The sequence below is a fragment of the Denticeps clupeoides genome, chromosome 1 (assembly GCF_900700375.1).
Source record: "Denticeps clupeoides chromosome 1, fDenClu1.1, whole genome shotgun sequence".
NCBI lineage: Eukaryota > Metazoa > Chordata > Actinopteri > Clupeiformes > Denticipitidae > Denticeps > Denticeps clupeoides.
In genome coordinates, this window is record NC_041707.1 from 31,240,384 (window position 1) to 31,267,920 (window position 27,537).

The 27,537-nt window shown below is 41.6% G+C and overlaps 2 protein-coding genes across 7 annotated transcripts in view; one reads left to right on the plus strand and one right to left on the minus strand.

Annotated features, from left to right (window-relative positions):
• Positions 1–346: 346 nt before the first annotated feature.
• ppp2r5ca (protein phosphatase 2, regulatory subunit B', gamma a) lies at positions 347–18,244 on the minus strand. Of its 5 annotated transcripts, XM_028978740.1 has the most exons (16): positions 18,149–18,244; positions 17,893–17,955; positions 17,053–17,215; positions 9,888–10,087; positions 7,928–8,038; positions 7,394–7,486; positions 7,192–7,322; positions 7,049–7,108; positions 6,850–6,958; positions 6,412–6,465; positions 4,927–5,097; positions 4,423–4,550; positions 3,790–3,891; positions 3,634–3,706; positions 3,007–3,123; positions 347–2,144 (listed from the first exon to the last, which is right to left on the minus strand). In XM_028978740.1, exons 1-16 carry the CDS (start codon positions 18,173–18,175, stop codon positions 2,010–2,012), a joined length of 1,737 nt encoding a protein of 578 aa, XP_028834573.1. In that variant the 5' UTR covers positions 18,176–18,244; the 3' UTR covers positions 347–2,009. The 5 variants fall into 5 exon arrangements, with proteins under 5 accessions (XP_028834573.1, XP_028834589.1, XP_028834599.1 ...); XM_028978756.1 differs by lacking the exon at positions 3,007–3,123 and having other exon boundaries at positions 18,149–18,242; XM_028978766.1 differs by lacking the exons at positions 17,053–17,215; positions 17,893–17,955; positions 18,149–18,244 and adding an exon at positions 12,791–12,997.
• Positions 18,245–18,977: 733 nt separating this feature from the next.
• Positions 18,978–27,537, plus strand: part of dync1h1 (dynein, cytoplasmic 1, heavy chain 1) — a 30,777-nt gene continuing 22,217 nt past the window's right edge. The window contains exons 1-19 of one of the 2 annotated variants that reach the window (XM_028967168.1): positions 18,978–19,316; positions 20,154–20,241; positions 20,500–20,673; positions 20,787–21,042; positions 21,203–21,389; positions 21,464–21,735; positions 21,837–22,064; positions 22,201–23,277; positions 23,371–23,550; positions 23,667–23,816; positions 23,914–24,060; positions 24,138–24,278; positions 24,415–24,591; positions 24,673–24,783; positions 24,874–24,993; positions 25,109–25,348; positions 25,444–25,599; positions 25,740–25,853; positions 25,925–26,035. In XM_028967168.1, the coding sequence (XP_028823001.1) occupies positions 19,064–19,316; positions 20,154–20,241; positions 20,500–20,673; positions 20,787–21,042; positions 21,203–21,389; positions 21,464–21,735; positions 21,837–22,064; positions 22,201–23,277; positions 23,371–23,550; positions 23,667–23,816; positions 23,914–24,060; positions 24,138–24,278; positions 24,415–24,591; positions 24,673–24,783; positions 24,874–24,993; positions 25,109–25,348; positions 25,444–25,599; positions 25,740–25,853; positions 25,925–26,035 (4,182 nt within the window). In that variant the 5' untranslated portion in view covers positions 18,978–19,063. The remainder of the gene's footprint in view (positions 19,317–20,153; positions 20,242–20,499; positions 20,674–20,786; positions 21,043–21,202; positions 21,390–21,463; positions 21,736–21,836; positions 22,065–22,200; positions 23,278–23,370; positions 23,551–23,666; positions 23,817–23,913; positions 24,061–24,137; positions 24,279–24,414; positions 24,592–24,672; positions 24,784–24,873; positions 24,994–25,108; positions 25,349–25,443; positions 25,600–25,739; positions 25,854–25,924; positions 26,036–27,537) is intronic. The other variant, XM_028967177.1, reaches the window with a different exon arrangement.

Here is a 27,537-nt window from a genome sequence, read left to right on the forward strand (position 1 = left end):
AATATGAAAGGACACTTATGTTATAACCCCAAAAAAGGAAAAAGCATGAAATTAACAAGCTGCTGCAACAACCAAGGCCTATATTATCTTCACTGCATTTTTTGACCTGTAACATTTACAGTGAAGAGACTACAAATGAAGAAAAATGGTTACCTAGATGTTATTCCTACTTTCTGCTACTCCACCATGTTACCTAAATCAAGATGAACTGAGCACAGTTTATCAGAATCATGTTCATCATCATCCAAACTAAAACATGTCTAAGCAACTACGGATTCTACACATAAACATGACTTAAGTAACCATTTGGTGAATGCTCTTCTTTTTTAGGGGTCTTTTTTTTTTCTTCTCCTAACATAGTAGTACATTTTACTCCAAACAACATCCAAGCCAACATCCATATAGACATTTACCAAAAGGAGGAAAAACAAATCAGATCAACTAAACTTCCAAAAAAAAAAAAAAAAAAAAGGGTTCAAACAATGGTACAGAAAGACACTTGTACTGGGAGGGATGAACCCCCCCAAAACCTCTCTGATTCTTGCACATGCTGGGGCTTAAACATATATAAACTCACAATGGACCACAAACAATGTATTTGGAGGTTAAAAAGAAATTGTTCAAGTTTTCAGGAAGTGCTTTTAGGTAGTTCAAGAGACAGCCAGGAACTTCTCACGTAAAAACAAAACATATGAACAATCCGGCACGTTGAGCTTTCACTAGTATATTTCCAGATCAATGTGCCTGCGTCCTGTGTCAGGGAGACAGATAACGGCATCTCACAGGAGAAGGGTGGTAAATATGAACTCGACCAAGTGTAGCAATTTCCTACATGTTCATTAAAAGGCACTACGATGTCAAAAAAACAAGAACCTTTTCTTCCTCGTCTGAGTAACGGAAATAACAGTCCTGTCACATCTGCTGCAAAAGTGCTGGGTTGGGATGAGAAACATGGAGTGCAGAGATCTCTTGAAAGAGGATGTGCAGGAACGAGATCGACACGAGGAGCAGAACATCACAGGGATATGCTCAAAAAGTCAGGACAAAGTACAGTCAGTCGTTTTCGGATTTAGCAATCAAGTGATCAAGTGTCGGGCAAGCAGATGCCCCAACTGGAACCAGAAGGCTACCATCCTTGAAGGAGAAGAACGGGCTGTGGCCAGGAACACGGTGCTAATAATAACCTTTCAAGATGAGAACTACAGATCTTCAGAAGCTGAATAGAGGTACACAGAATTAATTCATGTAGATGTAGTCCAGGTTCTAAACATATATAGATCTCAGAAGCAGTACCATTGTTTGAACAGTCAATATCTCACCAGAATTCGGTGGAAATATTGCCAATTTGGTGGGACGGTTAAAATGAAAATGGTAAAAGCAGATCCTGCTATGGCACAAAAGGAAAAAAAAAAAAAAAAGACAACCCAACTGTTTTAAAGCAATTCTCCATTTTTGCAGCTTCTCCAAGCAGGCAGAACTACCATATTACAACGAAAGGTAGTTAATGGCAAAAGATGAAAGGCATACTGATGGTTTCAGGGCCCGAGCTGTTAAAAAATATTTATCTAGGGAGAAAAAAACTTGAACCAGGGTGAACAAATACACAAATCCTCTCATACTCTTGCACTAGTATTACTGTGTTCCCTTTGACAAAACAGATGGGGAATAAATGGAACCGCCCTGTTCTGTTTACACTTGTTTTAGCCAGTCCTTGTTTAGAGCCTGATGACATGTGACTGGCAGACCCTTACATTGTCATGTTCTTCAACACAGCGCACTGCAAAATCAAAGGACAAATGCAGGGCAGGTGACGCCCAGACTCCCCGAAGGGAACAGTGTAGGTGAGTGTGGAAATGGGGAGGATGAGGGTATAAAAAGATTTTTTTTTTTCTTTAAGTAGAGCCCCTGTCCCTCCCAAAAGAAAAACCTGAGCCAAACGTTTTGGAGAAAGGAACAGAGACTATGTGCTGAACTCCGGCTGTGGTGGGTAGGTCAGTCGCGGTAGGGAGCTAGTGGGCATCATGGGTGACCAACATGTCTTCTGCGCGGCGGTGGGACTCCAAGGCTCTCGTGGTGTACATGTCCTGAGGCAGCTCCGACTTCCGGCGCACCAGTGGCCGGTCTTTTCGCTGGTCTTTCTGTATCTGGATATAATACAAAGTGGTTGTTTCATATATCCAGCTATTCAAGGTTAAATCTTCCCTTAGTTCTCTAGCTTTGAGCTTTTCCTTTCATTAAAGTTTGACGTGCGTAAAACGATCATCAGATTTCCTTCCTTTGTTCAATAATGAAAATTATTTTGAATTGATGGCTTGTATGTGAAATTGTATTCTTGTAATGGAAAAAACTGCAATTCTAAAATCAATATAGAATTTAGCCCGATGCCATGGTCCAGTCACTGTGATGCCACCTTCACCTGGGGGTGACCACCTGGTTCCTTGCTACACCTGTGCTCTGTGTCCTGATTTACAACCTGCAAGAAACACTCTTCCTTGTTTAATCATGTATTCAAAAGTGTTTTATTTTCATGTTTGATGAGCAACATCGGACCATAATGGAAAATTTTACATATTTATAAAATGAACAACCCCCCCCATTTCGCAGTCCAGTGCATTCTGGGTGGCATCATTGTCAAATATAAAGAAGGATGCAAGCAGACAGCAGACCGGATTCAACAATAAAGGTCACTGAAAAAGAGTCAAAAAGAATTTGGAAAGTCAGCACTGCCTGTGAGGACTTCGAGACCATTTAGGGAAACTGTATAGAGTATGAAAGACCACTAGGTTAATAAAGGACAACCATGCAAATCATGCACACAGACGTGTTCTAACAAAAATACCTAACATGCAAAAAAAAAAAAAAAAAAAAAGTAAGAAAATGTAATTTACAGCAAAAGCTTAAGATGTTTAGTGATCTACTTTTACATAATTATTATCTTTTCAGGCCATCCAGAATAGTTATGCCCATTTGTGACTGCAGATGTTGACAGACAAAACTCATATTTACCTGAATGGCTTCATCCGTTATAGTCTTTTTTAACATCAGAACATCTTCTATCAAAGGACCATCAGTCTCCATATCTACTAGATTACTGTGGTCAGTAGAATCAACACACAAAAGGAACTAGTGAAAGAAAAAAATAATAAATAATAACAGTTACCTAAAAATGAAAGAAAATGTAGACAGAGGCAGGCAGAGAGGGAGGTTAATAAACATCAAAACAATGCATGAGTACTGATGGTGTCACCATTCCTATGAATGAGAGATGACAGAAAGACAAGTAGAACTGAGATTATGAAAAGTTCAGAAATGGCTTTCAAAAGGTTTGCTGGTATTTTGCAGTCCAAAGCAGCTAAAGTCAGAAGATGCATTTCCAAGCATTTTCAGCTATAAGGCTACAAAAAACACAATTAATAATCTTTTTTAGGTGAAAATCACCACATATGGCAGTGTGCATGTGTCATGGCTCAAATTGAGAAAATCTCCTGTGGTCCCTCTAGGACAGCCCATCTCGATTTAGATCAGCTTTTACATAATTATGAAAAAGGATGTGGAACAAGGCAGCTGATCTCACATCAACTCCCCCCAACAAAGCAGCCTAAACTCAAAAGTGCTTTGTGTGCTTAATCTCACCTGTGGGTTTGATTTAGCAAGATTCTCAATCTTAATCCAAGCCTCTTCTCGCTCTTTCAACTTTGCCTTTTCCCTGCAGAGCAAACAAAACAGTGAAGCCAACAACAGTGGGTGCAATGCACATGGTGAGTCGGTCATGAAAAAAAATTCACTCACTTGTTTTTCTCTGCCCTAAACTGCTGTGTGCAGTCATCAAAGAGCTTCTGGTTCATCTCCATAAAGAGTTTCAGAGCATTATAGATCAGGCCATGGATGGTCCTGCACAGAATGAAACCAGTGAATTGTTGACCAAGTAATAACACTAGCAAAGGTAATTATTTCATATAGAAGATGAAATGGATGTAACACAAAGGTTCTTAATGAAGTGATGAAAATGAAAACTGATATTAAATACTTAAAAGTGTAATTTCATGGCCAGATTTTAGCCTAATTCTACTCCTAAGAGGGGTTACAAGGAGGAGTTAAAGAGGACACCTGGAGCTGGCAGGAGCTGTTCAGTGTCAGACTACCAGATTAGGCCATTAGGATTCCTGTTTTATTTAGATTACATGGTGCAGAGATGTAACACAGTATGTCAGCGTCAGCATTTTTAGAGCAGATGCCATTTTCAGCTAATTTAGAGAAGGTATAGTTTTTGCAGCTCATTTAAATGTACAGTTCCTCTAATTACCTACAATTAATGTGCTTGTTATTATATGCATGCTAGTCAAGACTTGATGAAGACTTTAGAAGTCTTGCCAAAAAAAAAAAAAAAAAAAGTGATGTTTGACAAAAGGATGAAGGTTTTACTTGTTCCAGTGGGTCTTCGAATTGCGGTAGAGAGCCGGAAACATGATTGGCAGGATCTTGGCTGCATTGTCACTGATGAGACTCATGATGTACTCGTTGTTCCAGTAGTACAGTGCTCTCTCAGCAACCTGAAACACACAGTGGGGAGTCAGCTAACCACGGAGGGATCATATATAACAGTGCTCTGATGGGTCAAAATCTGGAAAAAGCCACAATGCGTTGAAAAGACCTGACTGTGCATAACAGCTGTGAAGATGACATTTTAACATCATAATATGACATTCATATTGTAATACAAATACAGGTTAGTGAAATATTTTTATACTAATTATATAATAAATGTTGAATCATTTATGGACAGTAATAATTGAATAATAATTTTTAAAAGATATTTCAGTGGCATGCAAAACTTGTGTAAACAAAATGTTACTGCTAATAGCAGAAAAAAAAACTAAGAAACTACTGGGCCTTCAAAGCAAGGTATGAAAACTAGGGCACACTCACTTGGAAGTGTGGACTGGATACACACTTGGCAAGCTGTCGGAATAGGGGCTCCATGACCTTAACAAACTCTGATGGCTCAATCACGTCCAAGATCTCCTCCAGCTCATTGAGGAACATTACTTCCTTTGGGCTGTGCGTCTTTGGCCAGTATTTGAGAAGGGCCATCACCACCTGGCAATACAAACCATTCGTTGAAGCTGAATTTGAGCTTTATTATCATTTCATTTCAGTTTCTCCGGAACCTGGTGTTACATGTAACATTTAAACAATTAAAAACAAAGTTACATGCTGACATTCGTGCTTGTCATGAACTGAAATGACTGAGAAAGGCATGCTAGAAAGGCATTCTATAAAATATACGTCCCTTAGTACATCAGATGGCCTTAATGTTATTGATGATTCTGCATTACATATTAAATGACTTATGTGGTGAGTTGGACCAAAATAAAATTATGAAACAAAATAAAATTAAAACCATGCACGCTGTATTGTAATCTCAGACCAAAATAGACCAAAGGTGTGTTATTTAACCTAGCAGCACATTCCATTAAATTCAAATACATATGTATGTATAAATGTAGTAAATATAGTTATAAATGTTGGTGTGTAATGTTGGTCCCAAGTCCTTTTTCTCTGAGACGTATACTACAGGATACAAGTTAGGGCCAATAAATCGATCCACATAAATAGTACTGTGGAAATGTTTTTGCCATATGCGAATAAAATGCTGTAAACTAAAAATGCTTTCTGAAAATTTTAACCATGTAAAACATTCACAAAATGAAAATCTAATTTAAATTCTTATATGTTGTTACTACACTTTGCCTTCAAACCTGCATCAATTCTTATGCAAAAAAAAACAGGAATTTTGTAGCATTAAATTCAGGAGTGTAATTATTACAACAGATGCTATTGATTATCAATTTCATATCAAGTTCAAAAAGTAATTTACTGAAACAGAAACAGGAGGTTTAAATATGTGTGCATGTGTGTGTTACAACAGACTATGAAATAATGAAAACCAGTCAGACTCATCAGTTTTAAATATTTCTGTGATGCCCAGGTGCCACAGGGTTTAGCCAGCTGGCAAATGTTGACCTGATTATTGGGTCCTGATCGCTCACCGCAGCCACTTATTTGGCTCCTTTAGGACCTTTTATCAGCATGTCTGCATGAAACCCTAGGATGTCCGGCATTGTCCATGGTGACTGTGTGCTACAGGATTTATTTTCTGCTTGTGGACATTAATAATTTAATTGAAAATTGCCGAAAACAATATATGTTATGATGTCGATCATGTGCACCTCCTCCTTTTCACCCCAATGCACAATTTCAAAGGTTTTTTTGTAGCAATTTTTTTAAAGGCTGCACATCTTTCATTTATTTTCAAAAATCGGAGCATGTCTAATTATACAGTTCTCACTGAGGAGATGAGGCTTTTTCTTTAAAATTCTGTATGCATATTAAAGACATTAAAATCCTTACTGGTTCAGTGAGTGTGCTGTCCTTCTCAAGAAACTGAACCACGCAGTACGCCAGCTGAAGTGAGGGGAGAAAAAGAATAAGAATAAAAACACTACAAATTAACATGATAACAGAAAATAGGCCCTGAGGGTCAAAGTAACCATGAGACTATCATGGGACAGTCGCAGCACATTTTTAAGGAAGTGTTGGAAGTATGTGTAAAACAAACATAAATGGTTCTTTGCATAATATTATGAAAATATTATGTCATTATGTCCTTTAGTCTAAGGCCTAGACTACTGACAGAGACCCTTGTCACCATAGAAACACAGTTTCTGAGCAGTACCTTTGTGAACACAAATAAGACTCTTGCTTCTGTTGTTCCGCTGGCAGAACAAGACTCCTTGACTAATAACATGGAAGAAAAAACATTTCTGAGCCAGTGAGTCAGAAAAATACCTGTGGGTGGTAGACACTGAGGGACTTGACTTTGTGCAAAGGCAGAAGCACCTTCAACAGGAAAATCTTGTGCTCTTCTTTTAATGGTAAGGCAAACCCATTGATTATACTAAAGTATGGAAAAGCATAGGCAGATATTAACAAATAAATTCAACTGATACAGCAATAATAATAATAATAATAATAATAATAATACCACCTTCCGAGAATTTCCAACAATTCAGCTATTCCATTATGGTGTTCGGTCTCATAAATGAACCTATTGTAATAGATCAAACGTACATTTTTAAAAACATGTCTCCTTGATTGGACAGGATGTCAATTTTTATTTGGAGCACTCACCTATAAAATATATTATTAATCTGTTTCCGAATATATGCCCTCAGTCCAAGGAACTTTCCATAGATACGGTGCAACGTTGTCTTTAGAAAATCTCTTTCCCGTGGGTCTTCACTGTCGAATAGTTCTAACAGCTGCAAGGCAATAATTTCAAAGTCATTTCACACACGGGACTTACGATATGGTGGGTAAGAAAACCTCTTACCTGCATCACAAATTTCTGGTCAATGTATTTCTTTGCTATGTTTGGCTGGAAGTCAGGAGACTCTAAAAATCTAAGGAAGAATTCATATACAAGCTGTAGGGGAGAAATGGTGAGGACAGCAGTTAACAGCAGTTGCCAGCAGATAATACAGAAAAATGGATTCACAACCATTTTTACAGAATTCTTGTCTAAAAGACAGTAGCTTTTATTTATTAAAACGTATTCTATCGGAGCCAATCTGTACAGTTTTGTAATAAGAGATCCTGGTACTTACATAACATAAATATTGCAGTGTGAAAATATGATTTAGTCCAATGACGTTTTTTATTATACATAAAGTAATATTAATATAAAATCACTGATTGTAAATAATAATAATAAAAAAATAATGTCAAATATTTTTTCTTTATTGGGGCTTTTATCCATCATACCAAATCCAACTCAGAGCATGATTGACAAAACAGTTTTACAACTACAGTACAACATAACCCAAATGGATCAGAGTACAGGGGACATTTATTCAGTATCTCATACCTGAAGGTGAGGCCAAGCTGCCTCAAGGGTGGGTTCATCCTCCTCTGGATCAAACTCAGCACCCGTCGGATTGGACGAGGGTGGTAACGTCCGAAACATGTTAATAGCAAACTGCATCAGACACAGGAAAAGAAAGAAACATTATTCAGAATAATTTGAATTGTTTGATACATTGAAGAGAATATCTTTCTAAGGAGATTGTGAGTGGGCATTGAAATAAAATAAAAAATCTGATTTAACCAGAGGAACACTGGAACCCTGAGGAACCCTGCATCAGAAAACAGGGTTCTCTCTCTCTAAACGAGAGAGTAAGAACCAAGTGCTTATTATACTGCTTCTATTAGCATCTCTAACAAATACAGAGGCATTGATGATTAAAGTGAAACATCAAAGAGGGCCTAACCCTAAAAGGGAAGACATAAATACAACATTGTCTGGGATATTTCTATGCATTTGAATTTGGCACCTAAATAAAATCACTTTTACTGTTCACCAATTAAAAAGCTGTTCCCTCCAGGCTGATCAGATAAATTGCATTACGCAAGGATGCAGAGAGCTTTGATGAGTGTTTAACTCACAAAGCGATAAATCACACTGGCCTCAGCAGTAGCCAGGGGTGTAACCCCGTCGACCACTAATCTCGCATCCCAACATCAAAAAGCGCACTGAGCTGCAAGCCGCCGCTGTAGTCAAATTTAGAACAGGGTTCAAAACAGCAGCTCATATGACCAAGCAGAGATGGGCCGGAGATAATGCCTCCCCTTCTTACAGCAAATTCTCCCCATTTTAAGCCCTCTGGGTTGGTTAAAACACAAGAAGTACATACACACACCCGGGGGGGGTGTAGACTAGTTCAGGCAGGGACTCTCACATGAGAGAGGGGACGAAGTCGGCAGCAGAAAAAAAATGCAAACAGTCCTAAAATTAATCTTGAAGATGAAGCCACAGCAAAATCTCCTTTTGGATTATGACCCAAAAAAAAAAACACATGCACAATGACACCACATTCACAACACACACAGCCGTCCACATGATTTAAAAGGTGCAGTTGTGGTGCTGAAAGAAGACCTCCAGGTCATCATGGTCACTCTCATCACAAACTGTGATGCATTGTGTGCCTTTCCATCATGACCAGCTTTTACATTTTTAGTAACTGTACCTGCTTCCAACAGATCAACCTCTGAGCTGACTGTCTGTCTGCTGCCTAATACATGCACCCCTTGAAAGTTGTCACTGTAACATCATTGTAATTTATTTTACCAGTAGGTGTAATGCTGTGGCTGGACTTTGTAAACTTCAGCTTAGGTGAACATCTCGTTCAGGTGCAGAGTGATGCCACACTTTGTGGGTCTTTGTGTTGCTTTGTTGGCTTGTGTGGTTTAAAATGTTCAACTTGTCAAGTGCCAGCACAAGCATCCGCCAATCAAATTAATTTATATAAATTTAGTTGACTGGTTAAGTCGAGCCACACCCAGAATAAGTGTAATTTCCCTCCTCTTCTTTTTTTTTTTTTTTTTTAAAATATACATGGGCCTGACAGGGCCCTACCAACAGGCGATTGAGTCTGGAACCGTATCGTTCCTTGAGTATCCCCACTTTTTGCATTTTTCTAAATGGTATAAAAATTAAGCAACATTAGCTGAAGGCTTTAGTGAAAAAAGTTCATAGATGTTCAGCAGGAAACCAACCACAATAAGAATATCACTTGGGGGATGTTGTCGACACAGTATTCAGTTCTCTCAAACTTGCTGGGTCCTCCAGCCAAGCGAAGAACCATAATAATAACTCAATCATAATGTTTAATCGAGTCCGAAAATCCTTTCCATGTTCAGTTGGTGACCAAAAGATCTAGGTTCTTTATCATTTATTAATATTTCTGAAAGCATTTGCAAAAACAAATTTTGCCATCTGATTTTGGCTTAGACAAGTGCTCGAATCCACCCAATCCCCCTGAACTCACCATGTGCACCACCTCGGGGTAGATTGGTTCAGTGATGACATTACGGTTGTGAGTGATGTACTCCACCATCTCACTCAGCGCTGCCCGCTTCACTTCCTTCCATTTGAGGTCACTCAGGGGGTCGGAGACGAAGTCAAAGAGCACGCAGCACTGCCGCAGCTTCTGGATGAACAGTTTCTCCTGCTCCGCCGGGGCTACATCTGAGTTTAGGGGAGGAAGAGGAGACTTAGACCTCACTGGGAGAACATGAGCAGTAATAAAGATACAGAGTGGGGTGGCAGGGAGAGATAGAGAGGGAGATTCTGCTCACATGGCTGTTTAGACGCAGAGTGCTGCCTTATCAGGCCATTGCTGTAACTAGGCAACAGGCACAGCACAGGCCCATATGTCAGGTAAGGTGCAGTTGACAGGGGACACGGTTTGGATAACAAGGCTAACAAGGGTTGTGCTGACAGAACTGAACATGGCCAGAAAAAAAACAGCATTTGCGGTATCATACAAGACAACAAGTCAATGGGTAAAGGTGATCAGAAATATAATATATGGACTAATTTTGTGTTTGTTGAGCTCCTAACCTTTTTCTGTCAGCCAAAACCTTATGGAGTGACACTTTAATGTTTCCATAGAGATGACCTGAAGTCAAGTGGATGTAATAGTCCTAGACAAAACAAAGCTTGTCCTAAACAAATGCAAAGAACATCTGGAGATGCAAACCAAAATTTTGCTCACATGTATTAGGAGTTATGTTTGTATCTGTGGGAAATCAAAGAGGTGAGAAGTCAAGCAGAAACCACATGATTTAACTGAGTATGCTACGGTCACATGCAGAACAACCAAAAATAATCCATTTGCTTAAAAGGGTGACAAGGCTGGCACAAAATCGAGTCTTCTAGTGACAGAATGTGTGTGTACACTATATTTTATAGCATATAATAACCTTATTATTCTGCTTTCATAGATAATTTCCCCCCTCACAGCTCATCGGTTATGATGCTGCCTTTCCAGACATGTCACAGTCATATAGAAGGGTGACCTACATTGGGCCCAGTCTTCAAATCCAATAGATGACTACGTTCTGACTAGCTGCACAATATCAATACATTTTCAGCTGCCGAGCTATTTCAGCCATCGGCAATGACTCGCATTGCCGACGACAGTTGCTTTTCTGCTGCCGGGCATTATCGATGTGAGCGTATGAGCCCAGCCAGGTCTAACCTGCCTACTGATTGAAAGGTTTTTTTTTTTTTGGTTGTGTATTAAAAACCCTTCACAATCCTAATTAACAACTAAAAGGCCTACGGTACACACAGAGTCCAAACCTGCAACCTGATTACTATAATTATTTATTTTAATAACTGATTAAGCTGTTTTTTTTTTTATCACATTTGCATTAAATTTATATAACTCTTAACATATAGCCATATTTTACAAGGAGAAAATTCCTGCATGCAGTAACCTGAAGGACTACGCCTTTTAAGGCGCCACCAAATGCAGTCCAGGAAATAATACGTGCAGCACTTGCCCTAATTTTAGTGGATTTTAAAGAAAGGCCATTACACACCAGGGGACAACTGAGACACGCAGCAGGGAGTGGGGGGGGGCTTTTTAGTTTAAGGGGACTCGGGTCTTAGAGAAACACAAAAGACAACAAGGCACACACAGGAGCTTTCGTTGTCTGGGAATTTGTCTGTGAACGCAGGCTTACACGTTTCACATTTGTCTCGCTCGCATCCATAATAACTTGTGTCATTAATTACAGGGACAGTCCCCTCCCCATCCATGAAGTAACTCAGAGTCTAAAGAGCAGTCGGTTTGACCCTTTGGGCTAGATGGTTAGGAGCTACGTGTCTAGGCTGATGCAGGCTTGCCATCCATCACCATTTGAACTTTGGGCCAAAGGGGGAGCAGCACCTTAGGTTCCATGCTGGCTACGCCCAGAATTAAATAACAAGCATTCTGCTAATGTTCCTGTGCACGCCTGAAATAAGCGGGGAGGGGTGAGGCCGGAGAAGGAAACAGGATGTAAACCAAAAGTATAGAACCGTTTACTTTATGCACATTAGGCCTATGCCTAGATTTCAAGATCTATGCATTACTTTTGGTGCAAGTTAAACAAATGCACATGATCTAAATTCAAGATTTCCCCCTCGTGTCCTAGTTCACCTTCTAAAAAGGTTTCTGAGGGTTACGGGTTGTCACGCCCGGTCAATAACGGGTCAATCAAACAGTCGACAGCTTTAATAAATCAGCCAGTTCATGTTCTCTTAGGCGGCCCTCAGCCCCTGACAGAGAAGCAGGTTCCCCAAGGCGCAACCAGCGACCTCCATGTCCGTCTTCTCCCATCCGTCCCCAGGTTTGGCGGCGGGCTGAGACGGGTGGGGACATGTCACCGAAAGAAAATCACCAGCCAAACGGAGAGACCGAGGGATGGAGGGAAAGACACCAGCCACCCTTCGCCTGCGTGGGGTTCGAGTCACCCCAATCCACAACAAACACACAGAGAGAGAGAGAGAGACAGAGAGAGAGAGAGAGACCCTCTTCCACTCATACCATCTTATCCAAGTCTGTGATCTCACTTCCTTTGACATCACTAAGCTGACTGGGGGATGGGCAGTGGGTAGTAAAACTCGCACCCCCCTCCCCTCCAACCCCTCGGTTCTCCGTTGCTTTGCATGCAACGCTCGAGCGTTACATTAGCCCACACTGTTACCAATTTATTCGCCGAACCGGCAGCCTAAGAAACCGCCAACAGCCACGACAAAAGGGGCAAACGCCTGGTGTCAAATCGCTTACTGGTCGTCGGAGGTAAACACGAAGCACTAGTGGGGAAAGGCAAGGGGATGTGTCCTCTTTAGCAGAGCAGGAATGGAGGGGGGAAAAAAGACGAAAAGTGCTCAGCCTACCTCTGAAGTGCATAAGGGCCACTGGCTGGAAAGGCCCGTTAGAATTTGGTGCATCTACAACCATCCTGCTTCCAGCTTTATTGCATGTCAACATGTATACGCGACCAGGAAGGCAATCCACTTAAGGCAAGAAACCAGTCTCCATTTTAGCACAAAAGCAGATCGTAAAATGAAGCTTCTCCGCTGCTGCTGGAGGGAAAGGGCTGGTTTGTGAGGTCAGCGCCAGGGAAGGATTTCATTGGCTCAGAGCCGCCAGACAAGCCTGCGTCACCAGGCTGTGAGCGGAGGGGAGGAGCTATTGGCTGAGAACGCCGAGGGGGGCGGACCCAGTTTCGCATTAGGCCCTTTCGTCATTCAATCGACGCTGTCAAAACACAAATATCACATATTCTTAAAGGGCGACACAGCGATGCGACGTTACCCGCTTTCCAAAAGTAACGAACTCGTGAATTAGCGTCAGCGCGTGTCACGTGCACCACCGTGAGCCTTCAGTATCACATTTCCAGCGGCATAACATGGACGACAGTTATCCTTGTTGTAGGAACGTTTTTTTGCGTTTTGGTTCAGTCACTGTCTGAATGTTGCCAGAACAGCGGCGAAGCCTGTTCTGATCATTTCCGCCCAGGTTTGGGACGCACTATCGCGCAGAATTTAAAGCTGTCGTAAAAAGTTCCGCTTGTCGCAAAACCCCCGAATGTCTGTTGTCGCACACCCATTCATTTAAAACAGCAGCAGAATGTTAAATATCACCACAAAGGCAGTGTCATTATTATTACACCCACACGATTCCAGTGAACTTCTCACGACCGTTGCCGTCACAATATAGAATATGTCATAACTACATAGGAAAGAGCACGATTTTCTGAATACATTTCCAAAAAAAGCTTCATTCGTGTCTACATATCTAAAAATGTTATAAATTATTAGAAAGTAGTTTAGTCACTAACGAAGGGAATAAGGCTCTACACACTATACCATTCATTGTGTTTGGTGCCTTCAGAAGTTAAGTAAATAACGTGACATACCTCCACTTGAGTCAGTCAGCAAGCATGTCGAACGCATGCTGCCTCAGCAAGCAGAGGCAAGCCACACACACAGGAAACAAGAGCGCAACCGGGGCGGCCAGCAAAGAGCACCTCAAGGTTCGGAGGTGCTGCATCTAACCGCAGGAAGGCACGAACTTCTTTAGCTGTGCATGAGCATCAGCTGGTCCCGACTGAAGCCCACGCCAACTTTTTATTCAACTGAACATCACTGTCGACCCACTATCAACCACCTACGGCTGAGACTGTATCGAAACACTGCGCAGTGATCAAACGTGAAATGTCACGACCTCAGATGAAAGACATTTGAAGCTCCACAAAAGATACATTGCCACACCCTTGTCACAAAATACTATTATTATACTCTACAGGCAAGGGGTAAAGTCTGAGGCAGGCAGAATGCAAGTGAAGCACCTATTTTAGAAATGTACTAAGTAATTTATTAAGTACTTTTAAATGGTTCATATTATTTCAATGCCTCACTATTGTATTGGGGCTTCTTATTAGATTTATAGATTGGATTTATTAACTATAATCTTTTTAAAAATCTATTAGATTATGTCTGTGTATAATAACATTTTAAATAGTCAGTTGGACCCATAAAATTCCCGCTTGCTTCTCACAGATGCAAAGTCGTATAACCCATGTGTAGGCCTGTCAGAGCTTAACCCTGACTAACAAGAGCCAGTGCATTCCACATCCATGGCAACAACACAGACTCATCCGGGGACAGACATCAGTGTTCCGAGTGAAGAGAACTCTTTTATTCATCATCAGTTCATTACTCTATTACATATCTAATTTAGATTAGACATTAGAAATTGCACGATATATGACACTATCTATGTGTACAGTACCAAAAGTAGTAGCAACAACAATCATAATTTTTTTTTCTAAGATTACATTTTAAAGCAATTTGCAGGAAATCTCTGCATGTATGTTATGGTAATTCATTTTCTATGGTTGTTGATATCAACCTTAAAGTTGTCAGACTATCAATGCAGACCCCATTGCAGCTTGTGGAGCTCTGTGTTAAATTTGTTACCAGAAGATGGCAGCAGACTACTGGTTTTATAAGACAGTCACCATGCAATACAGGGTGAATTAAATACAAACAGCATTTTCCCCCTATATATTGCCAGTTCCTGACTTTTTGATAAATCGTTTTTGAGTTACACTTGTCTCTTTTTCCATGCCACTAAAAGCCGTTTCATGGCCAGTAGTGGACAAATCAAGAACACCCTAACACAAACCCTTGGACAACTGGATTCTCACTGAAGGCATCAAAACTATGAACACATGTGGACACATGTGGAGTTATGTACTTTACAAAAAAGGTTTTATATTCTAGTTTATTCAAAATATCCACCATTTGCTCTGATTACTGCTTTGCACACTCTTGCCATTCTCTCGATGAGCTTCAAGAGGTCGTCACCTGAAATGGTATTCCAACAGTCCTGAAGGAGTTCCCAGAGGTGTTTAACACTTGTTGGCCCCTTTGCCTTCACTCTGCGGCCCAGCTCACCCCAAACCATCTCTATTGGGTTCAGGTCCGGTGACTGTGGAGACCAGGTCTCCACTTTTTGTTAAGTACATAACTCCACATGTGTAGTTTTGATACCTTCAGTGAGAATCTACCAATGAAAATGCTCATGAAAATAAAGAAAATACATTGAATGAGAAGGTGTGTCCAAACTTTTGGCCTGTACTGTATATTGAGTGCTTTGAGTGCTTTTATTTACATTTACATGTTACGGCATTTATCAGACACCCTTATCCAGACCGACTTATAATTAGTAGTTATAGGGACAGTCCCCCTGGAGCAACTTAGGGTTAAGTGTCTTGCTCAGGGACACAATGGCAGTAAGTGGGATTTGAAACTGGGTCTTCTGGTTCATAGGCGAGTATGTTACCCACTAGGCTACTACCACCTGTGTATGTGAGAGTGTGTGTTAAAGCAATGATGTATTGATGGGTATGTTTGATGGGTATGTGTGTGTGTGTGTGTGTGTGTGTCAATACATCATAAGCATCATTAACGGCCGAGTCCTTTGTGACAGAAAACACAAAAGAATGAGAAGGAGACATACAGGAATTTGGGGGATATTCAGTTTCTGTTTCTAACCAGTTATTATCACTTAAGTGTATATAACTATGTAACTATGTAATCAAAATCAGCAAACTGGTATGAACATCTCACCTTTGCCAAAACAATCCTGCAGAATGGCAAACAGCTTTTTAAAGCCAACTTTAGTTGGCCATCTTTGCAGGGTCCCTGACCCCATAATGGTCTTGCATCATGCCTTGTTTGTGATTTGTGGATGACCACAGAACATTTCATGTTCAGACATGGTCAAGTGACTCCCACCTCCATTTACATCTCACTGCAAAGATGACCACAAAGACTGGCAGAGGTCTGAGAAATCACTGCCTACAATACTAGCTTACTTCCTGAAGCTGCCGTAAAAAAACGAAATACTAAACTTTACAACGTTAACATCAGACCACAAGCTTAAGACACTGAAGTCTCAAATGACTGAGAAATGTTAAAAAATAAGTGAAAGTGAAGTGATTGTCCTTGTGAAACACTGCAGCACAGCACACAATGCACACAACAAAATCTGCTTTTAACCAACACCCTTAGTGAGCAGTGGGCATCCATGATAGGCGCCTGGGGAGCAGTGTGTGGGGAAGGTGGATCGGGACTCGAACCGGCACCCTTCTGATTACGGGGCCGCTTCGTTAACCGCTAGGCCACCACTGCCCACTCCCCACACCACTGAGGCTCTTTTGATTTTGGGGCAAGCAAACACAAAACAATTTTTTATAGATCCCGGCAGTAAAACAACTAGTGCCTTTCCATTTTTGGGACCCACAGGTTTACTCACATCCTCAAGATAAGCCATGGGATACTCATCAGCAGGATTCAGGGTAAGCGTTCACGGGCATCCGCTACACCATAAATTATGCAGACTGCTGTCCTCTTGCCGTTCAAAAGGACGAGCATCCACAAGAGCCATGAATACTTAATACAAGGCTTGGATTTGTCACTGCGAGTCAGAACGTGCACTCTCAGGTCATTTATATACGCTCATCTGCCACTGAAAATGGCTGACATGTGAATACAATGCCCCTGACCTTGGAAGAGGTGAGACTCAGTGCACATACAGCAAAGGGGAGATTGAGGTGCTGAGGTTCGGATGTTACAGGGACGACTACCTTTGAATCCGGACAGTTTCTGGAGCTCTCTGTTGTTACTAATAGGAAAGCAGGAGGCACTTATTCGCCGCTGTTTCTTCAGAGCCATGTTTGATGATGGTGGCTTCATCCTCATCAACTGGGTGGTCGGTGGTGCTTTGCCACTGGCCGAATTATTTGAGCTCTGTGGAAACAAGTGTCAGAGATGCAGGGTTCTCATTACCACCTGAAGTTTCTGCCTGAGGAAGTTGGAGATCACAGTTACCCAATGGGCTTATCGAGCTTCGAGGCACGAGATGTGGTCCAGGGTCATGTTCACCCGGGAATAAGATCAGGTGTTTTCCCATTAACCAATCGAAGCAGTCTCTGTCTTGTATATGTTTAAATGCCAGCAGACCTGTATGTGTGTGACCAGACCTGTGTACCTATGTTTATAGCTGACACAAAAAACTGATAAGAATTCAATAATCGTTTTACAAAAGCATGTAAACCATTGGCGTTATATAAAGCAACGTGTTTTATTAAAGGCATGTACTGAACTATTCAGTAGCATGTAAATGTAATGTACCTCTTTGTTCATTTATGTAACATGTATCTGGAAACTCAGTTGATGTCAGCTTTCCCTAATCTCCTTAAGAAGGTTGGCTTCAAAACAATAAAGAGGATCTTCTTCAGCACTATTTCTGGTCTTCTAAACTGAGGTACAATACTGTACTGTAACAATATTCTCTGCACAAAAGCACAGCATACAAGGCCTTCATGGCAGATCGTATGGAAGGTGGAAGAATTCATGGATTACATTGTAATAAAAAGAGTAGCACAATTATAATGTAGATTATAAAGTGAAAATGATCTTCATACCTCATTCTCAGAGTTTTTTTTCTCTTTTTTGTTCCCAGATTTGGTAGACCTCCCAGACTTTTCCTGATATTTTAAAACAGTGTAATTAGTTAGTTGCACATGTCAGACAGACAGAGAATAGATAGATAGATATATAAATAGATAGATAGATAAATAGATAGATAGATAGATAGATAGATAGATAGATAGATAGATAGATAGATAGATAGATAGATAGATAGATAGATAGATAGATAGATAGATAGATAGCACTTACCTTGTCTTTTTTGGACTTGTTGGGCATTTTCCTGAGAAGTCCCAGTCGTCCCTGCCTCGCACCTTCTCTACCTGCTGAGAGTGCTGTTACTCTCGCTCATGTGCGCACACACACGCCCCCGCAAGCGGGTCTTGCTCCGTGAAGATTCGATTGGTGGTTGTTGACCATGTGATTGGTCATTCTTCCTGAGCGCCTGCGCAAAGGTTTCTTTTGACGATGCAGTGAGCTAAAAGGTACGAAATAACTATTTAGTTATTTCGTACATAAAGTGCATAAAATGTTCCTCCTGCAAGGAAAATGCATTTACCTATATCCTAAATTAAACGAATGCAAGTAAATGGCAGATGTTTCTTGACTTTTTGATTCTTGTGGAAAACGTCTAGAAAAATTGCAACACGACACATTTGACCTCACCTATTTTCTGCAGCCATGACTTGCTGATATACACACAGTTAAGAATGAAACCAGTGTATCATGAAATAATAACGTTTTGTTATGCCTGAAACATGGTTAGATTTGCTGAGCAATACTGAAAAAAATTATTATATATATTTTTTACACGTTTCATATTTTAAATCATTTTGATGTAATGAACCACAGCGCTGTGCGGATATCTAATCTCGACAAAAGACAACCGCATAACTGCACTTTGACAGAATGGTTGGGAGGGGCGCGGGGACGCAGTCGAAACAAGAAAATTTTGGGAAATGTAGTTTTTAATGCAACGGCCAACCGCTCCTCTGGAACGATTAAGTACCACATATCCCAGCATGCCCTGCAAACATAAAATCCTACATGCTGTCACTTGACGCGCTGCCTTGTTCTTGGTTGTCCAGCAGTAGCCGCTGACACATCGTTGCGCGGGACTGTGTGGCGCGCTCGGCATTCTGCAGCAGTCTGCATATCCTTTGAAAAATGTCCGACGTCGGCGGCGGCGGGGACGATGGGGGCACCATGGAGGTGTCTGCTGCCGTTCAGACGGTCGCTGATACGTCTGTTCTGCAGAAACACATCCGCAAACTCGTCCCGTTGCTACTGGAAGATGGCGGCGAGGTACCGGCCTCCCTGGAAACCGCCCTAGAGGAGAAGAGCTCGGTGGAGCAAATGCGGAAATTTCTCTCCGACCCCCAAATACACTCCATCCTAGTGGAGAGGAGCTCCCTCAAAGGTCTGCTTTTTCGCCTCAAATCATAGGCCTTTCTTTTTTATTCTTTAATGATATGTAAGAAAGGCTTTTGTCCGGCCCACGGATACACTCCTTAATTTCCTTGTTAGCTTTTATCCTAATAAATGTCCGAATTTCAATATAAAATGAGTTTCGGTGCAATAAACTGTTTACGGTCGTGCATTTGTCGTTTTTTCAAGTTACGTCATATCATCTGTAACGTAGCCAATAGAGAGACTGGTACGTAAATACTTTATATTGCTGAGGGTGCAGGGCTTGTGTCGTGTTCTTTTTAACCAAATGCGTCATTAACCACACCCAAGATATCCATAGGATTTTGAACTGATAGAAAGTCATTGGTTGGCTGCCATCCTAGTATAATTGCTTGTTTTCATGTCCTGTTCTTAACTGCATATTATGTGGCCTTAAGTCATGTTAGTGATCGGCGACTCTACGAAATTTGTAAATGGTGAGTAGAGGAAGAGTTGAACTGAAAACCTATATGCTTTTGTAGAGAGACTGTCTGGGTGTTGAATAGTGCAGTGCAAATGGACTTTGCAACCAGTGCCCCAGTTTTTATTTTGCAGCAGTGATTGCATCTAGAGGAACCATGTGATTGTAATACAAAGTGGCCTTCTGTGATAAAGCTAGCTTCTGGCTACAGTGACAAGACAGTTTCCTCCCAGTCTTCTCTTGTACTGATATAAACGGGCACAGTTTTCAGTAGATCAAAGATGGGGAACTAAATGATCCTTGTGCATTTTGCAATTGATTTACATTGTAACCATAATTGTGTAATAGTATGATTGTTGTATTATTATTTTTTTATCCCCCTTTTAGAGGATGTTGGTGATGAAGGAGAAGAGGAGAAGGAGTGCATCTCCTACAACATCAGCATTGACATCCATTATGGACTGAAATCAAGCAGGTGAGTGTCAAATTGCAGTGAATTTGGACATTCATTATAAGTAAGAGCAATTTAGTTTTTTTTTCTATGTTATGACTCAATTGTGTTCTGGGAAGGTTTTGTAATACATTAGCAGTACTCTGCTATCCCATATCAATAGTTTTAGTTGAATGTAAAATCTGTGTTTTAATGCAGTGCATTCATTTTCAGTGTTGCAACATAAAAAATGCTATATTTAATCATTTAAATGCCACCTTCTGCATTATTTTTGTCTTGAAGCTTGGCCTTCATTAAGAGGATTGGTGTCATCGATGCAGACAAGCCCATATCGACCCAGGTGCGCGTGCTGACGCTGAGTGAGGATTCGCCTTATGAAACTCTTCACTCTTTCATCAGCAATGCAGTGTCACCGTTCTTTAAGTCCTACATCCGGGAGTCGGGCAAGGCAGACCGGTAAGATGACAGAATTACTTTCTTTTAGCAGTCACAGGAAATTGCCACCCTATTTGTTAATCAAAAACAATACGGTTTCTACAGAACTAGTAATTAAGTTCTCCAAACTCTAGGGATGGCGATAAGATGGCACCATCAGTGGAGAAGAAGATTGCAGAACTGGAGATGGGTCTCTTGCACCTGCAGCAGAACATTGAGATTCCAGAGATCAGCCTGCTCATTCACCCCATCATCACTAATGTTGCCAAACAGTGCTATGAACGTAGTGAGAAGCCAAAAGTCACAGACTTTGGTGACAAAGTGGAGGACCCAACATTTCTCAATCAGCTTCAGTCAGGTGTCAACCGCTGGATTAGGGAGATTCAGAAGGTGATTCACCTGATCTGTAAACTGTAAAACGTTTTCTTTTTTTTTTTTAAATCTTTAGGTAGTTTGAGCAAGTACGGTTTAATCCATGTTGTGCATATGTTTATCTAAATGGCCTACCTGGGGGAGATGGTATGTTTTATCAGAATAATCTAACCCCCAGGTAACCAAACTGGATCGGGACCCAGCCTCAGGAACAGCCTTACAGGAGATCAGCTTCTGGCTCAACCTGGAGCGAGCTCTAAACAGAATTCAGGAGAAGAGGGAGAGCCCTGAGGTGTTGCTCACTTTGGACATCCTGAAGCATGGCAAGCGCTTCCATGCCACTGTCAGCTTTGACACAGATACTGGTGAGATTCATTCATTCAAGTTTTTCTTCAAGAACAGAGTTGATCTTGTCTCAGTTTTTGCTTTTTGACCACAGGTCTGAAGCAGGCAGTAGAAACGGTGAATGACTACAACCCCCTGATGAAGGACTTCCCGCTCAATGACCTCCTCTCAGCCACTGAGCTGGATAAGATTCGACAGGCACTTGTTGCCATCTTTACCCACTTGCGCAAAATTCGTAACACCAAGTACCCCATCCAGCGAGCTTTACGATTGGTGGAGGCCATCTCGCGAGACCTCAGCTCCCAGCTCCTCAAGGTTTTAGGCACCAGGAAGCTCATGCATGTGGCCTATGAGGAATTTGAGAAGGTGTGATATAGGATAAACAAAACTTCTCTACACCCCACCTCCCCATGTTATTGTTATTCTCTGAACTGACTGTAAAATTTCTGACCTCTTCTTTTTGTTAGGTTATGGTGGCATGCTTTGAGGTGTTCCAGACATGGGAGGATGAGTATGAGAAGTTGCAGGTACTTCTGCGAGACATTGTGAAGAGGAAGAGGGAGGAGAATCTGAAGATGGTGTGGCGTTTGAGTCCGGCCCATCGAAAGCTTCAGTCTCGTCTGGACCATATGCGACGCTTCAGACGGCAGCATGAGCAGCTGAGGGCTGTTATCGTGCGAGTGCTGAGACCTCAGGTACACAATACATACTTACACAGGTTCATTTGGAGATGTTTTTTATGCGAGGGCTGGAGAAACTCTAATGGAACACAATTGATAATGTAGCTTAATATTTATGGTACTCAATAATTGTTTTTTTCCTTGAGCTTAGGTCTCTGCCATGCCACAACATGCCCAAGGAGAAGGGGTGGAAGCCCCTGACATGAAAGTGGCTGAAGTTCTCTTTGATGCTGCTGATGCTAATGCCATCGAGGAGGTGAACCTGGCCTATGAGAATGTGAAGGAGGTTGATGGCCTGGATGTCTCCAAGGAAGGTGTTGAGGCATGGGAGGCAGCCATGAAGCGTTATGATGAGCGCATTGACCGAGTGGAGACTCGTATCACTGCCCGCCTCCGCGACCAGCTTGGCACTGCAAAGAATGCCAACGAGATGTTCCGCATCTTCTCCCGTTTCAACGCTCTGTTTGTGCGGCCACACATCCGCGGTGCCATCCGTGAGTACCAGACACAGCTCATCCAGCGTGTGAAAGACGACATCGAGTCCCTGCATGACAAGTTCAAGGTGCAGTACCCTCAGAGCCAGTCATGCAAGATGAGCCACGTCCGCGACCTGCCCCCTGTCTCTGGCTCAATCATTTGGGCCAAGCAGATAGATCGTCAGCTGACTGCCTACATGAAGCGGGTTGAGGATGTTCTGGGCAAAGGCTGGGAGAACCATGTGGAAGGTCTGAAGCTTAAGCAGGATGGCGACAGCTTCCGTGCCAAGTTGAACACACAGGAGATCTTTGATGACTGGGCTCGTAAGGTGCAGCAGCGCAACCTGGGCGTGTCAGGAAGGATCTTCACCATTGAGAGCAGCCGTGCCCGCGGCCGCACTGGCAACATGTTGAAACTTAAGGTCAACTTCCTGCCTGAGATAATCACTCTTTCCAAAGAAGTCCGCAACCTCAAATGGCTAAGTTTCCGTGTGCCTTTGGCCATCGTCAACAAGGCCCACCAGGCCAACCAGCTTTACCCGTTTGCCATCTCGCTGATCGAGAGTGTACGTACCTACGAGCGCACCTGTGAGAAGGTGGAAGAGCGGTCCTCCATCTCCCTGCTGGTGGCTGGCCTGAAAAAGGAGGTGCAGGCCCTGATCAGTGAGGGCATCGCTTTGGTGTGGGAGTCCTACAAGCTGGACCCTTATGTCCAACGTCTGGCAGAAACAGTCTTCAACTTCCAAGAGAAGGTACGCCTTACAAAACTGCTTGTCTTGTGTGGTTTATCTTGTCTGTTCTAAAACACAATTGGTTTCCTTCCAATAATACATCTCGTAACATAGGTGGATGACTTGCTGCTGATTGAGGAGAAGATTGATCTGGAGGTGCGTTCTCTGGAGACTTGCATGTATGACCACAAGACCTTCATCGAGATCCTCAATCGTGTGCAGAAGGCCGTGGATGATCTCAATTTGCACTCCTATTCCAACCTGCCGATTTGGGTCAACAAACTGGATATAGAGGTTAGTGTTTGTGCTTTTTCTCTGTGTAAACAGTGTTGCCAGTTTGTCCTGTAATACAGAGTTGGCAGTCTAAAAGTATTTTCCAGTTAACACATCTGGATTTTTAATTAAACAAGATCGAGAGGATCCTGGGAGTGCGTCTGCAGGCTGGTCTAAGGGCCTGGACTCAGGCACTGAAGGGCCAGATGGATGATAAGGCAGATGTGGACATGGACACTGAGGCTCCACAAGTGAGCCACAAGCCTGGTGGAGAACCCAAGATCAAGGTAGGTTAAAATATTTGGTGTTTTTTTTTTTTTTTTTTTTTTTTGCCTGATTTTGGTAATTTGGTTTTCTTATGCTGTTTGTTTTTGAACCCTGTAGAATATTGTTCATGAACTCAGGATCACAAATCAAGTCATCTACCTAAACCCTCCTATTGAAGATTGTCGGTACAAGCTCTACCAAGAGATGTTTGCATGGAAGATGATCATTATTTCTCTCCCAAGAATCCAGAGCCAGAGATACCAGGTCTGAAATGGCAATATACAAGCCTGCTAGTTTATTTGAACATTGCTGAATGACTGTGTGTTTGTGCTGATGAGCAGGTTGGTGTTCACTATGAGCTTTCTGAGGAAGAGAAATACTACAGAAATGCCTTGACTCGAATGCCTGATGGACCCGCTGCTCTGGAGGAATCCTACAACACTGTGAAGGATACAGTTAATGAAGTGGAACAGTACGTCAAGGTAGAGTAGGACAACGCTGAGTGATTAATGTATTATTTTTATCAAGCAGTCTCCTACAGGCTATTGCAGTATAGCTGTAGGCTTCATTTTTGGACTGACATTTTTTTTCCTATTTCTTCTCCCCTTACTCTTTCAGGTCTGGCTTCAGTATCAGTGTCTATGGGACATGCAGCCTGAGAACATCTACAACCGCCTTGGAGAGGATCTCAACAAGTGGCAGGCCCTCCTGGTGCAGATCCGTAAAGCCAGGGGAACATTTGACAATGCTGAGACCAGAAAGGAATTTGGACCTGTGATCATAGACTATGGCAAGGTAAGTCTGTGTTAATTGTGTTTAATGGAAGGCTAAATAGAAGTAATTTATTAATTTTTTTTCTTAACCTATGAAATAAAGGTCCAATCCAAGGTCAATTTGAAGTATGACTCCTGGCACAAAGAGGTGCTAAGCAAGTTTGGACAGATGCTTGGAAACAACATGCAGGACTTCCACTCTCAGATCTCTAAGGTATGAAAATAGTTCACAACATTGGTTCAGAAGGCTCTAGTGCTTTCCAGATGAAAGTGCCCTTTTATAGCATTTTTTCCCCTATTATAGTCCCGTCAAGAGCTGGAGCAGCATTCTGTGGACACGGCCAGCACCTCGGACGCTGTGACATTCATCACCTATGTGCAAGCACTCAAGCGCAAGATAAAGGCTTTTGAGAAGCAGGTTGATGTAAGTAAAGTCTAAGCTTTATATAATAAAATATCCGTTGGCACCTATACTAAATGTTTGTTTTGTAAATTACTGTAATGCAATGTGTGTCTTTTTTATGGGGTGGTTTGTGTAGCTCTTCCGTAATGGACAGCGCCTTTTGGAGAAGCAACGTTTCCAGTTCCCTCCTTCATGGCTGTACATTGACAATATAGAGGGCGAGTGGGGTGCCTTCAGTGACATCATGAAACGCAAGGACACTGCCATCCAGCAGCAAGTTGCCAACCTCCAGATGAAGATTGTCCAGGAGGACCGTGCTGTGGAGAACCGTACCACCGACCTTCTCACTGACTGGGAGAAGACCAAGCCTGTGGCTGTAAGTTGAACAGAGGCCTTGATTATATCCATCAAAGATGGATACTCTGTTAGAGTAAATCTATAAACTGACCTGATTTCGCTTTTGATCCTCAGGGAAGCCTACGGCCTGAAGAGGCTCTACAGTCTCTCACTATCTATGAGGGAAAATTCAGTCGTCTGAAGGATGACCGAGAGAAGTGTGCCAAAGCAAAGGAGGCGTTGGAACTGACAGACACAGGCCTGCTGAGTGGCAGTGAGGAGAGAGTACAGGTATCAGCATAGACTGGGTTGTTATACTGTGTCGTGTGTGTGTATGAAATATATATATTATAATATTAGCCTTTGCTTCAAACATATCTGATGGAACTGACAGACCATTGCACTGAACTTGTCTTCTGGCTGTTTTACAGGTAGCTCTGGAGGAGCTGCAAGATCTTAAGGGTGTCTGGTCTGAGCTGTCCAAGGTCTGGGAGCAGATCGATCAGATGAAGGAGCAGCCATGGGTTTCAGTGCAACCTCGCAAAGTATGTGTCCTCTCAAGCTCTACTGCAAAGATCTGTTGTTAATTTACTAAATGTTTTACAACTCACTTTAGCTTCGTTCGAGTTTGGACGGCCTTCTGAACCAGCTGAAGAACTTTCCTGCTCGCCTCCGGCAGTACGCCTCTTATGAATATGTCCAAAGGCTTCTCAAGGGCTACATGAAGGTGAGGTTGGTTGATTGAACATCTTAATGTTGATTCCAGGCTTTCCGTGGATCCTTAGAAAGCCTTTAATTGGATTTTCGATGAATATCATTACAAATTACTAGTAATTCTTAAAGGTCTTAAAAATACTGCAAACCCAGTAAACTTATTTACTGGCAACCACTAAATAATTTGTTGAGTTTCTAATGTGTTTTTGCATTTTTGTGTATGAGATCGGAATGATCAGAACCGCCTATGGGGCTAGACTGCTAAATTCTGCACTCGCCAGTGCTCTGATATTATTGAATCAGGAATAGTGTGGAGGGTAAAGTATGTTCCTACATTTAATTTTTTAGTAAATTAAATGATCCTTCAACTTGTTAGTAATGACTGAGTCAGGGTTCACAAATGCAGCACCGTGTGATCGCGATGTCAGATCGTCTGAGTACATGAAAGCAAAATTATGCAATTTATATTATGAGAACAAAGACTTAAGCGGCAAATATTATGTCTTTCTCTCAAAGTTTACCAACTGACAAAACTGAGACCGGCTGCTTAGTCTCACTTCAGTCTGTGAACTGTTCCTGGCGTCTTCCGAAATGCAGCAGTCGGCAAAGACAGCTTTCCAGTGTTTAGTACCTATCCTTTCCGTATTTTTCATAGCTTGTAAATTTAGTTTCGCCGATTTGTTTTTTTTGCCTGTTGTAAATAAATCTATTACATGTTTTTTGATTAAATGTTAATTGGATTTGCAAATCTCGGCCGTCATCGTCAATCTCTGGGGCTAAATCCTGTTCTTCTGTGGCAGGTGGTGAGCCAAGTAAATTGTATTTATTATTGCAGGGGGCTTATTACTTTTTGCAGGGTTTTGTCCAAATGCCAAGTTGATGTTCTGTTTTCGTTCACTGTTCAATGCCAGACCCACAGTGCACAACAGTGCAGCTTTCTTAAAGCATCCCGCCCAGGTGGCAATAGATATGGATTTGGGTGACTGAACTCGTTGTTAAAAATGCAACAGAAAATACTAATTTGTATCAGCACCTAAAACCCTAAAATTTCCCATTTATATCCAGCAATTCATATAAACTACTATATAAGGTAAATCTTTCTTAAAATGTACCTCTATTTGAAAAAAAATTGTAATTTTTTTTTAAAATAAGATGCAGTATTGGGGGAAAATAACATTTTGAAGTCGTGTAAAAAAAAAAAAAGATTTATTAAGCAAATTCCAAGCAATATTGAAATAAGAAACCAGAAATATCCTAGTCGCCTAATAGTGGCTTATTGCACTACATGTAATATGAGACCAGTAACATTGACAAAGGCTAAAAAAAAAATAACAAATTTGGAAGGAAAATTAATCAAAAATTAAGATTAAGACTTAAGATAAAATACAGTATTAATTGTATTTTAGTGGAGCATCTGACCCTTGGAGAAAAGTGGTTGATTACCACAATGAAGGGTCTTAAAGCCTTCCTTAAACCTGCAGAAAGCCTGTCATACCTACCCTTTATGCAAACTGA

Coding starts and splice junctions, on each gene's coding strand:
- ppp2r5ca (XM_028978740.1), bottom strand. CDS start 18,175: ATGCCCAACAAGTCCAAAAAAGACAAG. Junction 17,956..18,148: donor ACAAGTCCAAAAAAGACAAG/GTAAGTGCTATC, acceptor TTAAAATATCAG/GAAAAGTCTGGGAGGTCTAC. Junction 10,088..17,052: donor GAAACTGTCCGGATTCAAAG/GTAGTCGTCCCT, acceptor CCCTAAACTCAG/ATGTAGCCCCGGCGGAGCAG.